General features: G+C 43.6%; 1 protein-coding gene across 4 annotated transcripts; it reads left to right on the forward strand.

The window, feature by feature from the left end:
• Positions 1-1252: 1252 nt before the first annotated feature.
• On the forward strand, positions 1253-8129 carry pex16 (peroxisomal biogenesis factor 16). Of its 4 annotated transcripts, none has more exons than XM_046335425.1 (11): positions 1253-1470; positions 2113-2148; positions 2268-2344; positions 2570-2703; positions 5020-5141; positions 5244-5324; positions 5453-5599; positions 5927-5999; positions 6525-6576; positions 7583-7647; positions 7831-8129. In XM_046335425.1, the coding sequence occupies exons 1-11, from the start codon at positions 1344-1346 to the stop codon at positions 7877-7879; spliced, it is 963 nt and encodes a 320-aa protein (XP_046191381.1). In that variant the 5' UTR covers positions 1253-1343; the 3' UTR covers positions 7880-8129. The 4 variants fall into 4 exon arrangements, with proteins under 4 accessions (XP_046191381.1, XP_046191379.1, XP_046191382.1 ...); XM_046335423.1 differs by having other exon boundaries at positions 1257-1470; positions 6525-6644; XM_046335424.1 differs by having other exon boundaries at positions 1258-1470; positions 5020-5117; positions 6525-6644.
• The last annotated feature ends 7305 nt before the right edge of the window (positions 8130-15434 follow it).

The raw sequence follows: 15434 nt of genomic DNA on the forward strand, positions 1-15434 counted from the left end.
CAATTGTGAAATTCACACACTTATCAAGATAACAGGTGGCCATCCCTACTGCCTCTGGTCTGGCAGTCTCACTAAACACAAATGCATCTCTTATAAATCATGTCTGAGTGTTGGAGTGTGCCCCTGGCTATCCGTACATTTTAAAAACAAACTGTTGCTGTCTGCTTTGCTTAATATAAGGAATATGAAATGATTTATACTTTTACTTTTGATACTTAAGTATATTTAAAACCTAAAACTTTTACTAAAGTACTATTTTACCGGGTGACTTTCAACTATACGTTTACTCAAGTATAACAATTGGGTACTTTTTCCAACACTACCTGGGAGGAACGTTTGTAGAGCTCCAAATAGACATTGTAGCATAAAGCCAAAATATCAGACTTATGAAACAAACGTTTACAAAAAATAACTTCCCATCGTTCAATTGTAAATTCCATGAGAGTACAGTCGGTCTTTAATGTACCCTGTGCCTGTCTCTTCAAAACATAATGTTGCATTATGTACAAATATGACCAAATTGCAACTACATGTGGACTGCATTAACTTGGACAAAAATCATGTAATCAATGGTCATGCCGTTTTTATTTATGAAGTCGCTTCTCAACAACTGCACCATGCAGTCACCTGCATTGTGGGAGGCACTATGTGCAAACCAATCATTTTGTGTTTGATTTGACCCACGCGAACGTTGCCAAAGACTTGCAAGGAACAGGAAAAATCTTTATTGCGATTCTAAAGCTACAGGGAATCTCTCTAACCAATGCATTGTAGTGTGTGATATGGAGGTATACACAAGTTTATTTTGACATTTATACAGAAAAATGGTTATAAACAATATCAGCTATGTTGACAATATCATGTTGATCTGAGCCCTGCTGTTGGAAAACCACTGGTGTCCGACTGTTGGCTGTCGGAGATGCACCTCTCAGACCTCACTCGCCGACTTTAGTCGACAGTCGGCTTCGCCTTGCTTACTGCTCGAACACACTCAAAACATTTTGCCTTCGGCGACCTGTGCAGTCAGTTTTCTCCCTGTCACAAGAAGGGACATACTATGTTCACGCTCCTTCGATAAAGCTACGACCGGAAGTGATTATCGTAGCAGCTTATTAGACTATTTTCGCCAACCCTAACCACAGATATAACAATCTTATACAGATATGTGCCCTAAACGTTTTCCAAACATTAACCAAAGTCTCAATAACCTGCTACGTGTATTCTAACATAATACTAAAAAGTTACTTCCGGTGTTTTTCGTCACAGGAAGCAGACTTCAGTTGCGGAAGTATAATGTATAGGTGATCGTTTCAGTACATGTTTTGATTTAGTAGTTTAGTGCAATGTCTAAACTGTACACCGATAAACTGACCCGGCTCTACGAGCGGTATCGGGAGTACGTTACGAAGAACCCTGCAGCGACTGGACAACTGGAGAGCACCGTAAGAACGCTGTCGTACCTCATTTCAGGTGAGTTTAAAAGTGAGAGCCAGAGCGAGTGGCTTGCTGCGTTCAGAAACATCTGGGAACTCGGATATAATACGAGGTCAAATCATGACGTCAGTGATATTTTTTGTCGGAAAATCGGAGCTACAGAAAGAGGCCTGATTTCCCCGGTTTGGATGGACCGTTCAAAAATGTTTTTCAAGTCGGAAGTAGTAGTTTTTCCCCCCGAGGTCCCATTTGTTTTTGAACGCACTGAAGTCGAAGTGGGAGATGTCTGAGTTCCCATCTGTTCTAAGCGCAGCATAAAGTGTATTCAAGTTGCCATGCATCCATCGCCTGATGTGCCTCTCAACACTACAATCTCGTGTTTGATCATGAAAACAAAGGAATGTTATTCTCTAATTCAGCAAATGAAAAACAGTCACAGCCAAGCATCTGATGCATGTTTCAGAGTGCAAACTTTAAATATAACTATTTGTCACATAGTGTTGTCAGTAGTCCTGTGTAGAGTCTGGCATGGCCCATGGCAGGTGTAACTCTACCATATGAAATGTAATTATTATCTGAAATATCTAGCCAAGTTCTTTGATTGGTTCTCTGTTGAAACAACATTACAACAGCTTGACATACCATCAGTCCTCAAGTGTTTTTGTGTCTGTTTCACAGGGCGTTTCACTGACTCCCATGAAATCTCTGAATTGGGTAGGTTAGCACCTCACTTTACCTCACAGTTAATGTTTTATTGACCGCAGTAGAACCATGAACCAGAAGCATTCAGGAACCTCAACTGTTGGATCAGTTTGTTGTGTGTGTTTTTGCAGTGTACTCTGCCTCCAACCTGCTGGTGCTGCTTAATGATGGCATTCTGCGTAAAGGGCTGTGTCGAACCCTACCCATGGTGAGGTCAATCACATTAGTCTAACCTTACGTATGGTGAGGTCCACAATAGTCTAACCTTACGCATGGTGAGGTCCACCTCCACCTGGTCAATCACAATAGTCTAAATATGTGCTGGGTTGTGTTCATTAGGCACAACATGGAAGAAAACACTCTGAAACAGGGAAGTGCTATTGGAACTGACTGTGCAATCCCTGACCGTGTGTGTGTGCGGTTGTTTGTTCAGTCTCTCTCTCAGCAGAGGCTTCTCACCTGGCTGTCAGTGGTGGAGTACATGGAGGTGTTCCTGGAGATGGGGGCCACCAGGCTGTGGGGGGAGGGAGGTCGCTGGCTGGTCATAGTGCTCATCCAGATCACTAAGTAAGGAATGAAGGAGCCCCTCGTGGAGCGATATCTAACCAACGCTTTAACTTCATCCCTTTTGATCGATCTACAACATGCTGTATAGTGCACTAAGTAAAACAAATATTCAGAGATACATGGATTAGTAAAGACAATGAGATATACAGTGATACATGGATTAGTAAAGACAATGAGATATACAGTGATACATGGATTAGTAAAGACAATGAGATATACAGTGATACATGGATTAGTAAAGACAATGAGATACATGGATTAGTAAAGACAATGGGATATGTAGTGATACATGGATTAGTAAAGACAATGAGATATGTAGTGATACATGGATTAGTAAAGACAATGAGATATGTAGTGATACATGGATTAGTAAAGACAATGAGATACATGGATTAGTAAAGACAATGAGATATGTAGTGATACATGGATTAGTAAAGACAATGGGATATGTAGTGATACATGGATTAGTAAAGACAATGAGATATGTAGTGATACATGGATTAGTAAAGACAATGAGATACATGGATTAGTAAAGACAATGAGATATACAGTGATACATGGATTAGTAAAGACAATGGGATATGCAGTGATACATGGATTAGTAAAGACAATGAGATATGTAGTGATACATGGATTAGTAAAGACAATGAGATACATGGATTAGTAAAGACAATGAGATACATGGATTAGTAAAGACAATGAGATACATGGATTAGTAAAGACAATGAGATATGTAGTGATACATGGATTAGTAAAGACAATGAGATATGTAGTAAAGACAAGTGATACATGGATTAGTAAAGACAATGAGATACATGGATTAGTAAAGACAATGAGATATGTAGTGATACATGGATTAGTAAAGACAATGAGATATGCAGTGATACATGGATTAGTAAAGACAATGAGATATACAGTGATACATGGATTAGTAAAGACAATGGGATATGTAGTGATACATGGATTAGTAAAGACAATGAGATATGTAGTGATACATGGATTAGTAAAGACAATGAGATATACAGTGATACATGGATTAGTAAAGACAATGAGACATGAAGTGATACATGGATTAGTAAAGACAATGGGATATACAGTGATACATGGATTAGTAAAGACAATGAGATATGCAGTGATACATGGATTAGTAAAGACAATGAGATACATGGATTAGTAAAGACAATGAGATATACAGTGATACATGGATTAGTAAAGACAATGAGATACATGGATTAGTAAAGACAATGAGATATACAGTGATACATGGATTAGTAAAGACAATGGGATATGACATCCAGTGATACATGGATTAGTAAAGACAATGGGGTTTCAGGTGTCTGGATTAGTAAAGACAATGCAGATACATGGATTAGTAAAGACAATGAGATACATGGATTAGTAAAGACAATGGGATATGTAGTGATACATGGATTAGTAAAGACAATGAGATATACAGTGATACATGGATTAGTAAAGACAATGAGATATGTAGTGATACATGGATTAGTAAAGACAATGGGATATACAGTGATACATGGATTAGTAAAGACAATGATATGTCAGGATTAGTATTCAGAGATACATGGATTATGGTAAAGACAATGGAGATACATGGATTAGTAAAGACAATGGGTTACATGTAGTGATACATGGATTAGTAAAGACAATGAGATACATGGATTAGTAAAGACAATGAGATATACAGTGATACATGGATTAGTAAAGACAATGGGATATTCAGAGATACATGGATTAGTAAAGACAATGCAGATAGCCATGGATTAGTAAAGACAATGGGATATTCAGTGATACATGGATTAGTAAAGACAATGGGATATGTAGTGATACATGGATTTAGTAAAGACAATGAGATATTCAGAGATACATGGATTAGTAAAGACAATGAGATACATGGATTAGTAAAGACAATGGGATATGTAGTGATACATGGATTAGTAAAGACAATGGGATATGTAGTGATACATGGATTTAGTAAAGACAATGGGATATGCAGTGATACATGGATTAGTAAAGACAATGAGACATGCAGGGATACATGGATTAGTAAAGACAATGAGACATGCAGGGATACATGGATTAGTAAAGACAATGAGATATACAGTGATACGTGGATTAGTAAAGACAATGTCAGCCTGTAGGTCTAATATTATAACCTGTGCTTTTCTTTAGATTGTCTCTGATTGTTGAAAAACGTCATGGTTACTGGGGTGTTATGTTGCCTGGTGTTACATTCCATTTCTCTCCTTCCACCTCACTCCCCTCTCTGTTCTTTCTCTCTGTCCAACATTTCTCCAGAGCCGTCTTGCGCTTCCTACTGCTCTTCTGGTACAAATCTGGCATGCAGACTTCCCCTCCTATTACCCCCCTGGACAGGGAGGCACAGCTCGGCAACGGTAACACAAGTCAAGAGTTTGCTCGTCGGACATATTTTATGTTTAACTCATTTTTTTTTACAATCCAGACAACCTGGAACTACTACTTGGACATAAATATATTTCTGTACGTCTCCCTCCTTACAGATGAGGACCACGATGACCACCAGGATGACAGCTCCTTTGTGGGCCAGCGGTCAGGGAGGGTGATGAGGCCGTTGGGCAATGGTAAGACTACACATGTTCCAGTACAATGTTTGCATTTAGGACAGTGCCAATACTATTTATCAGGAATGTACTATCTGTCCCTTACCTCTCTGTCTGTCTGTCTCTCTCTCTCCTCTCTCGCCTCTCAGCTCCCTCTGTGCAGACCCGTCTGTGGGCAGCCCCCAGTAGGGAGAAGAGGTGTGCTGTGGAGGAGGATCTGACCTCTAGTCCCACTGCCCTGGGGGTCCAGGAGACCATAGCAGAGTCCATGTACATTGGACGCCCGCTGGTACACTGTATCCTTCCTACTCTGGGACTCTGCCACAGAGACACTAGAGAATTAAACGTGCACAATGTCATCACATGATTACTGCCTCTATAGATTGTGGTCTGGTACGGCAGCTATAAAGTACATTGGCTGAAATGGTTGCATGATTCCATATCGTACCTCTGTATGGCCTGGAAGCATTCTGTTCATCTCAACAGCACGTCCCTTACTAGTGGAATACATCACTGCGCTGTATATACAGTATACCAGTATTTGACCTAATCAATGGTAGATGAACCCTCAAGGATTTCTCACACAGAGGGTGTGTTTTCCTCAACGCTGCTCCTAAACACAGTGCTCTGCCTGGGAATGTGTGGGAGAGGCTCCTGGAAACCATGGCTCGTGTCTGGAGCCATGGAAATGACCAGGTAACCATGCTTTCTTCTCTTTACACTGACACGTGCTAAGAGGAATGACTAAATAAATACACACACTGACTGGACACATGATATGTCTTCCACTATTAAAACAAAATAGCCACAGACATACTCTTCTATACAGGCCATTTAGAAGCAGTGTCATGAAGGAGGCACTGAAACATGAGTGGGATAAAGAGGTATCCACTGGTCTGTTCTCTTACCCCCGGTCTGTTCTCTTACCCCGGTCTGTTCTCTTACCCCGGTCTGTTCGCTACCCCGGTCTGTTCGCTTACCCCGGTCTGTTCGCTTACCCCGGTCTGTTCGCTTACCCCGGTCTGTTCGCTTACCCCGGTCTGTTCGCTTACCCCGGTCTGTTCTCTTACCCCGGTCTGTTCTCTTACCCCGGTCTGTTCTCTTACCCCGGTCTGTTCTCTTACCCCGGTCTGTTCTCTTACCCCGGTCTGTTCAGAACTTACCCCGGTCTGTTCTCTTACCCCGGTCTGTTCTCTTACCCCTGGTCTGTTCTCTCCACAGTTTTGGTTTGCTGAGTGACACTAAATCTCTGAACCGGCGGGAGAGGGCGGAGGTGAGGAGGAGAGCCTTTCTGCTTCTGTACTACCTGCTCCGCTCCCCTTTCTACAACAGATTCTCTGAGTGAGTAGAATCAGAACAACAGATTCTCTGAGTGAGTAGAATCAGAACTACAACAGATTCTCTGAGTGAGTAGAATCAGAACTACAACAGATTCTCTGAGTGAGTAGAATCAGAACAACAGATTCTCTGAGTAGAATCAGAACAACAGATTCTCTGAGTGAGTAGAATCAGAACAACAGATTCTCTGAGTGAGTAGAATCAGAACTACAGATTCTCTGAGTGAGTAGAATCAGAACTACAGATTCTCTGAGTGAGTAGAATCAGAACTACAGATTCTCTGAGTGAGTAGAATCAGAACTACAGATTCTCAGATTCTCAGTGAGTAGAATCAGAACTAAAACAGATTCTCTGTGAGTAGAATCAGAACTAAAACAGATTCTCTGAGTGAGTAGAATCAGAACTACAACAGATTCTCTGAATAAGTAGAATCAGAACTACAGATTCTCTGAATTCTCTGAGTAGAATCAGAACTAGAACAGAAACAGATTCTCTGAGTAGAATCAGAACTACAGATTCTGAATAAGTAGAATCAGAACAACAGATTCTGAGTGAGTAGAATCAGAACTACAGATTCTGAGTGAGTAGAATCAGAACTACAACAGATTCTCTGAGTGAGTAGAATCAGAACTACAACAGATTCTCTGAATGAGTAGAATCAGAACTACAACAGATTCTCTGAGTGAGTAGAATCAGAACTACAACAGATTCTCTGAGTAAGTAGAATCAGAACTACAACAGATTCTCTGAGTAAGTAGAATCAGAACTACAACAGATTCTCTGAATAAGTAGAATCAGAACTATAACAGATTCTGAGTAAGTAGAATCAGAACAACAGATTCTCTGTCTAGAGAAATTCTTCACCATAATGACCATTGAAACATTGCATATTTTCTATCACAAGGGGTGCTTTTTAAACCTTTTGATTTTGTTTCACGTAGGACAAAGATCCTGTTCCTCCTCCGGTTTCTGGCAGACAATGTTCCCGGCGTCGGGCTGGTTGCTCGTAAGTGTTGACGTTTTATAGAAACCAAGTCTCTGAACATGGGATGGGATGTATTTGTTCTGTTGTTTACCTTATTGTTGGTGGTCCATTGTCTGCTGACATGCACTGTGGCTTCCAAACTCTACCAGTCAATGTGTTCATTGTCCTGATTGGCTTAACCTTATCCTCCACTTATCCTTCCAGGCCCTCTAATGGATTACCTACCTGTCTGGCAGAAGATCTACTTCTATAACTGGGGCTGAGGGCAAGAGGTGGTTGAAGGTCTCCTGGCCAGCTGGATAGGGATCGACACTAAAGAGGGAGACTCAGTAAAATACAGAGCCAGAGACACACAGGGACTCAAGTCCCCCACAGACTCACTGGAAACCTGTGCTGGTTAATCTGCTGTACTTCAACTGGGGACCCTCAAATCAGATCCAACATGCTGTTCTGTTGCTAGGGCATGCCAGAGTACCTTACGGATCCTTCTGTTCTGTTGCTAGGGCATGCCAGCATGCCAGATTCTGTTCTGTTGCTAGGGCATGCCAGAGTACCTTACGGATCCTTCTGTTCTGTTGCTAGGGCATGCCAGAGTACGGATCCTTCTGTTCTGTTGCTAGGGCATGCCAGAGTCCTTACGGATCCTTCTGTTCTGTTGCTAGGGCATGCCAGAGTTGCTAGTACCTTACGGATCCTTCTGTTCTGTTGCTAGGGCATGCCAGAGTACCTTACGGATCCTTCTGTTCTGTTGCTAGGGCATGCCAGAGTACCTTACGGATCCTTCTGTTCTGTTGCTAGGGCATGCCAGAGTACCTTACGGATCCTTCTGTTCTGTTGCTAGGGCATGCCAGAGTACCTTACGGATCCTTCTGTTCTGTTGCTAGGGCATTCGGATCCTTCTGTTCTGTTGCTAGGGCATGCCAGAGTACCTTACGGATCCTTCTGTTCTGTTGCTAGGGCATGCCAGAGTACCTTACGGATCCTTCTGTTCTGTTGCTAGGGCATGGCTTACGGATCCTTCTGTTCTGTTGCTAGGGCATGCCAGAGTACCTTACGGATCCTTCTGTTCTGTTGCTAGGGCATGCCAGAGTACCTTACGGATCCTTCTGTTCTGTTGCTAGGGCATGCTACGGATCCTTCTGTTCTGTTGGGCATGCCAGAGTACCTTACGGATCCTTCTGTTCTGTTGCTAGGGCATGCCAGAGTACCTTACGGATCCTTCTGTTCTGTTGCTAGGGCATGCCAGAGTACCTTACGGATCCTTCTGTTCTGTTGCTAGGGCATGATCCTTCTGTTCTGTTGCTAGGGCATGCCAGAGTACCTTACGGATCCTTCTGTTCTGTTGCTAGGGCATGCCAGAGTACCTTACGGATCCTTCTGTTCTGTTGCTAGGGCATGCCAGAGTACCTTACGGATCCTTCTGTTCTGTTGCTAGGGCATGCCAGAGTACCTTACGGATCCTTCTGTTCTGTTGCTAGGGCATGGATCCTTCTGTTCTGTTGCTAGGGCATGCCAGAGTACCTTACGGATCCTTCTGTTCTGTTGCTAGGGCATGCCAGAGTATCCTTCTGTTCTTACGGATCCTTCTGTTCTGTTGCTAGGGCATGCCAGAGTACCTTACGGATCCTTCTGTTCTGTTGCTAGGGCATGCCAGATCCTTCTGTTCTGTTGCTAGGGCATGCCAGAGTACCTTACGGATCCTTCTGTTCTGTTGCTAGGGCATGCCAGAGTACCTTACGGATCCTTCTGTTCTGTTGCTAGGGCATGCCAGAGTACCTTACGGATCCTTCTGTTCTGTTGCTAGGGCATGGGCATGTTCCAGAGTACCTTACGGATCTGTTCTGTTCTGTTGCTATCCTTCTGTTCTGTTGGTACGGATCCTTCTGTTCTGTTGCTAGGGCATGCCAGAGTACCTTACGGATCCTTCTGTTCTGTTGCTCTGATCCTTCTGTTCTGTTGCTAGGGCATCCTTCGGATCCTTCTGTTCTGTTGCTAGGGCATGCCAGAGTACCTTACGGATCCTTCCTGTTGCTAGGGCATGCTACGGATCCTTCCGTTCTGTTGCTAGGGCATGCCAGAGTACCTTACGGATCCTTCCGTTCTGTTGCTAGGGCATGCCAGAGTACCTTACGGATCCTTCCGTTCTGTTGCTAGGGCATGCCAGAGTACCTTACGGATCCTTGCCTTTTGCATTCCCACCTTGTTCTTTATTTTTTATAATTTGAGTGATTTCAGTCATATCTACCATCAGACTGATCTTGATGAATTGATGCCGATTGTGTGATTTAGTTCTCCTTTTGTAAACTACATTACCCAGCGGTGTTATTGACTGAGTGGTATGAGATATCTTTGGCACCGCTGGGGATGATCACCATCTTGCCAGTCAGTTTTGCTGTCTGTCACTGGGAACAATCCCTCCTAAATGTCTCCAGTTAAACAACCCACTACAGCCAGCCCTGATGGGTTCTGTGCTGTTGGTCCTACAGCATTACAGCGAATGACTTTGAGGCTGGTTGACGTTCTCTCTATGGGGCTGTCCTAATATCTCCTTTCTCCCAAAGTGTGCACTTGTTCACTCCTTCCCACAAATCTAGATTGGCATTTGGCATGGGCTCGTGGGAGTTTCCACCATATTTCGTATGCTAGTCACTTCCTTTCAACTAGTTAATTGGAGGAAGGAGAGAATTGGGCCCTTCTGTTTGTCAGATTGTTCATTTGTTTTTCTTCCCACTGTGCCAATGTATGTGACCATGATAAGAAATCCAACATTTGTATATTAAATATGCTGTATTCTAAATTATTGATATGAACTACCTAATTGTGTTCCTAATATATGTACTTTTTAAAAAACTAGGCAAGTCGGTTAAGAACAAATTCTTATTTACAATGACGGCCTAGGAACAGTGGGTTAACTGCCTTGTTCAGGGGCAGAACAGATTTTTACCGTGTCAGCTCGGGGATTAGATCCAGCAACCTTACTGGCCCAACGCTCCAACCACTAGGCTACCTGCTGGTTACTAGCCCAACGCTCCAACCACTAGGCTACCTGCTGGTTACTAGCCCAACGCTCTAACCACTTGACGACCTGCTGGTTACTGGCCCAACGCTCTAACCACTAGACTACCTGCTGGTTACTAGCCCAACGCTCTAACCACTAGACTACCTGCTGGTTACTAGCCCAACGCTCTAACCACTAGACTACCTGCTGGTTACTAGCCCAACGCTCTAACCACTAGACTACCTGCTGGTTACTGGCCCAACGCTCTAACCACTTGACGACCTGCTGGTTACTGGCCCAACGCTCTAACCACTAGACGACCTGCTGGTTACTGGCCCAACGCTCTAACCACTAGACTACCTGCTGGTTACTAGCCCAACGCTCTAACCACTAGACGACCTGCTGGTTACTGGCCCAACGCTCTAACCACTAGACAACCTGCTGGTTACTGGCCCAACTCTCTAACCACTAGACGACCTGCTGGTTACTGGCCCATCGCTCTAACCACTTGACGACCTGCCATCCCATCTAATTGTTACTTAATTGGGGTTGAGAATTAAGAATCGATTTTTGTAGTTTATCCAGAGTACTTGAGAACAACCATCTGGAAATACATTGAAACCAGGTAGTATTCCCTGTGTGATTATTTTTTTTGTTTAAGATGATTGGGGGAAGTAGAATGTTGTGGCTCCGAGTGCCTTTCAAAAGTTCACTTACCAGAGGAAAAAGGAAAAGTCTAATTTACTTATTTGAAATTGTGCGATTTTTTTTTTTTTTAATGAATCCTACAAATGTGTTCAATAAATCGTCAGAATAATAATCATGTCATTGTGTTTATCTTAGGTAGGTTTTCATAACTACCATTCATTTGCTGTTATGTAATGTGCTACTACGGCTGCGTTTACACACACAGTACAAATCTGATTTGTTTTTGACCAATGAGATCAGCTCTGCAAAAGATAAGAATTGGGCAGCATTTGTAAACACAGCCCATGAACTTAAGTCAGCAACCACAGTGATGGATTTCAATCTTTATTGACACAAATCTAACTATTTTTGTAGCCTACAATAAATAACTTGTTTTGATGGGACATTGGGATAGCCATTCTTCATCACTAGTGGGACATCCAGGGGGACAGACCAGGCCACACACTCAAACCCATCCCCGTGGTGACAGTCATGGGTGAACACACTCAAACCCATCCCCGTGGTGACAGTCATGGGTGAACACTCAAACCCATCCCCGTGGTGACAGTCATGGGTGAACACTCAAACCCATCCCCGTGGTGACAGTCATGGGTGAACACTCAAACCCATCCCCGTGGTGACAGTCACGGGTGAACACACTCAAACCCATCCCCGTGGTGACAGTCACGGGTGAACACACTCAAACCCATCCCCGTGGTGACAGTCACGGGTGAACACACTCAAACCCATCCCCGTGGTGACAGTCACGGGTGAACACACTCAAACCCATCCCCGTGGTGACAGTCATGGGTGAACACTCAAACCCATCCCCGTGGTGACAGTCATGGGTGAACACACTCAAACCCATCCCCGTGGTGACAGTCATGGGTGAACACACTCAAACCAATCCCCGTGGTGACAGCCATGGGTGAACACACTCAAACCCATCCCCGTGGTGACAGCCATGGGTGAACACACTCAAACCCATCCCCGTGGTGACAGTCACGGGTGAACACACTCAAACCCATCCCCATGGTGACAGCCATGGGTGAACACACTCACACCCAAACTCAGTCCTGCCCTTGCACTACACAGCTGATAAAAACACTCGTCAAGCTTTGAATATTTTTAAATCAGCTGTGTAGCGTTAGGGCAAAAACCAAAACGGGGCCCCAGGATCAAGTTTGGGGCTTACCGTAAAAACACTGACCCCAACTAACACACGGCTGTTAGAGAAGCAGGAGCTGCCTTTTGAGAATCCTTTCCCCGTCAACAGACAACCATCTAACATGTCCATCAGTGGAGGCTGCTGAGAGGACGGCTCATAATGGTCGGAGCGAATGGAATGGCATCAACCACCTGGAAACCATGGAAACCATGTGTTTCATGCCGCTCCAGTCACGAGCCTGTCCTCCCCGATTAAGGTGCCACCAACCTCCTGTGGTGTATATCAAACTAAGGGGACTGTCCACGAGGGAGTAACCTTCTCCAGTCCATTACTGCTGCGATGCAGCCCGGGAACGAGAGCCTCAACTCTGTAATGAACCAAGTGCATATCTAGAGCTATGGAAGGTGCTAGATCAACCCCCGCTACTACTGCCAATGGTGACATTCAAGGTCATCTATTTTTGTAGTTGCAGAACAATTGTCAATCTATATATCAATCTTCTGAGATACACAGCGCAACTGCAAGAGAGACAGCCTGGAACACCGTTATAATGCAATTCCACCTTCCAGGCTCTGTGATACCAGACACCCTTGTCTGTTCGTGATGAGATATCAGATAGAAATGTATTGTGTAGAACACACACCAGTCAGGAACAAGAGGTAATCACGTCACCTCTATATGTATTATATAGCATTTCTACCTGTGACATCCATTCATATATTTTCTTTGCCACGTAAGGCATTCGTGACCGGACCGTCTCAAATAGTACTGAGGTGGCCCTGTTCTTGGCGTTACACCTCAGTGAATTTACCCCCCCCCCCGGGTTCCATTTGACCAGCGGTGGTCGGCTCCTCTTACCCGGTCTCTCATTTTCATAGGCAGGTCACCAGAAATAAACATCAAACGACGAGGGACCGAGTGACAGCCAGGCTCTGTCCAGTCACAGGTTTCACAACAGTCTGATGAGCACGTCTTCCATTAGTCATTGCTCCTGCCATTCAACAAGACGGTACAGAATGAGGGATCAAACTCCCATTTAGTACAGAATGAGGGATCAAACTCCCATTTAGTACAGAATGAGGGATCAAACTCCCATTTAGAACAGAATGAGGGATCAAACTCCCATTTAGTACAGAATGAGGGATCAAACTCCCATTTAGTACAGAATGAGGGATCAAACTCCCATTTAGTACAGAATGAGGGATCAAACTCCCATTTAGAACAGAATGAGGGATCAAACTCCCATTTAGAACAGAATGAGGGATCAAACTCCCATTTAGAACAGAATGAGGGATCAAACTCCCATTTAGTACAGAATGAGGGATCAAACTCATTTAGAACAGAAACTCAATAGAAAAGAGCATTATGCAGAAACACAGCTGAGTTGCATTCCCTCCCATGTCTAAGTAACTTATCTTAGGGTAGAAACAAAAGACCGTGTGAACTCAGATCCAGGTCTTCATGTATTCTATACAAGTGTGTTTCTCAACATTAGAGGTTAATATGGCTTCCCAAAGTTTGTGTGGTGTGATTCTGTAAACCCAGTGACTGGATAAGCATGGACTGAAGGAGACCACCATCCACATTCTTACCAGCATCGACCATTCAGTCAAAGCACCCGATCATTCCTAAGAAACACACACACCGAACTCTTTCTATTGAAAAAGGCTGAAAGCCAACCTTTCTTCTGACCCGACTGAAAACCTTTCAGACCCTGGTGAAGAACTCATATTGCACTGCAAGATGGGCTAGGTCATTACGTTTCTAAAATATAACCCCCCCTCCGTTCCCCGTCCATCTCCTGACCTTGGAAGATTGCGTCACTCAGTCAGCGAGTGGAGGTGTTGTGTTTTGATTCATGCTGTGCGGAGTTCAGTTAAAACATTCTTACAATGGAACTTTGTGTGATTAACTCAACTCCATTCAGACCAGAGAATGTCATCCGTTGTCACGGTAACTAAAATGAAGAGATAAATCAACCGTACTGGACAACTGCTTCCCTTTGATGATGTTAATGCTGAATGGTTAAACGGCTCTGTCTGTTAAAATAGCGAGAGACGGTTGAAAACACACGGTAAAAACACAATGTCAAAAAGCATAGTTCAACAGACAGAGGATTGGTTATCATATCATTCTTAGAGAATACTTTATATCATTCATATGTGTTTGAAATCAGAGACCAAAACAGTATAGAAAACAAGACTAGTTAGAACAGAAAAAAAAATACTTTACACCTTCCAGAGCTTTCTTCACTGAAAATAAAACTCTGTCTCACTCTAAAAGGTGGATGGACAGACAGGGTGTAGGGTCTCCCTCCATTCATGCAATCTCTCTTCCCTTCTCTCACTACAGATACCAGTCAGTAGTGATGTGCTCTGCTCCCCCTCCCCTCCCCTCCACTCTCTGTCAGTATGACGTCGTGGCTCCCTCTCCCCTGTAGCTGGGTGTTGGTCGTCCTGGTCTCTTCAGTAGGCGCCATAGCGATCCTAACACAAACACAAGAAGCTGGGTCAGCACACGAAGATCCATCTAGTGATGTTTTCCTACCAATACTAGAGAACCAACCTGAAGAAAACGGACAAACAGGGGGAGACCACCTGGACTTGTTCAATACAAATGATCAATTTCCCTTTTCAGTTGTGTGTCCTACTAGACTGGACAATAGAGTTTCTCTGGATGTGTAATTGTATTGTGTTGAGGTGTCTCTGGTCCTGTAGAGTTTCTCTGTATGTGTAATTGTATTGTGTTGAGGTGTCTCTGGTCCTGTAGAGTTTCTCTGTATGTGTAATTGTATTGTGTTGAGGTGTCTCTGGTCCTGTAGAGTTTCTCTGTATGTGTAATTGTATTGTGTTGAGGTGTCTCTGGTCCTGTAGAGTTTCTCTGTATGTGTAATTGTATTGTGTTGAGGTGTCTCTGGTCCTGTAGAGTTTCTCTGTATGTGTAATTGTATTGTGT

Source organism: Oncorhynchus gorbuscha, unplaced genomic scaffold (assembly GCF_021184085.1).
Source record: "Oncorhynchus gorbuscha isolate QuinsamMale2020 ecotype Even-year unplaced genomic scaffold, OgorEven_v1.0 Un_scaffold_748, whole genome shotgun sequence".
NCBI classification, from domain to species: Eukaryota; Metazoa; Chordata; class Actinopteri; order Salmoniformes; family Salmonidae; genus Oncorhynchus; species Oncorhynchus gorbuscha.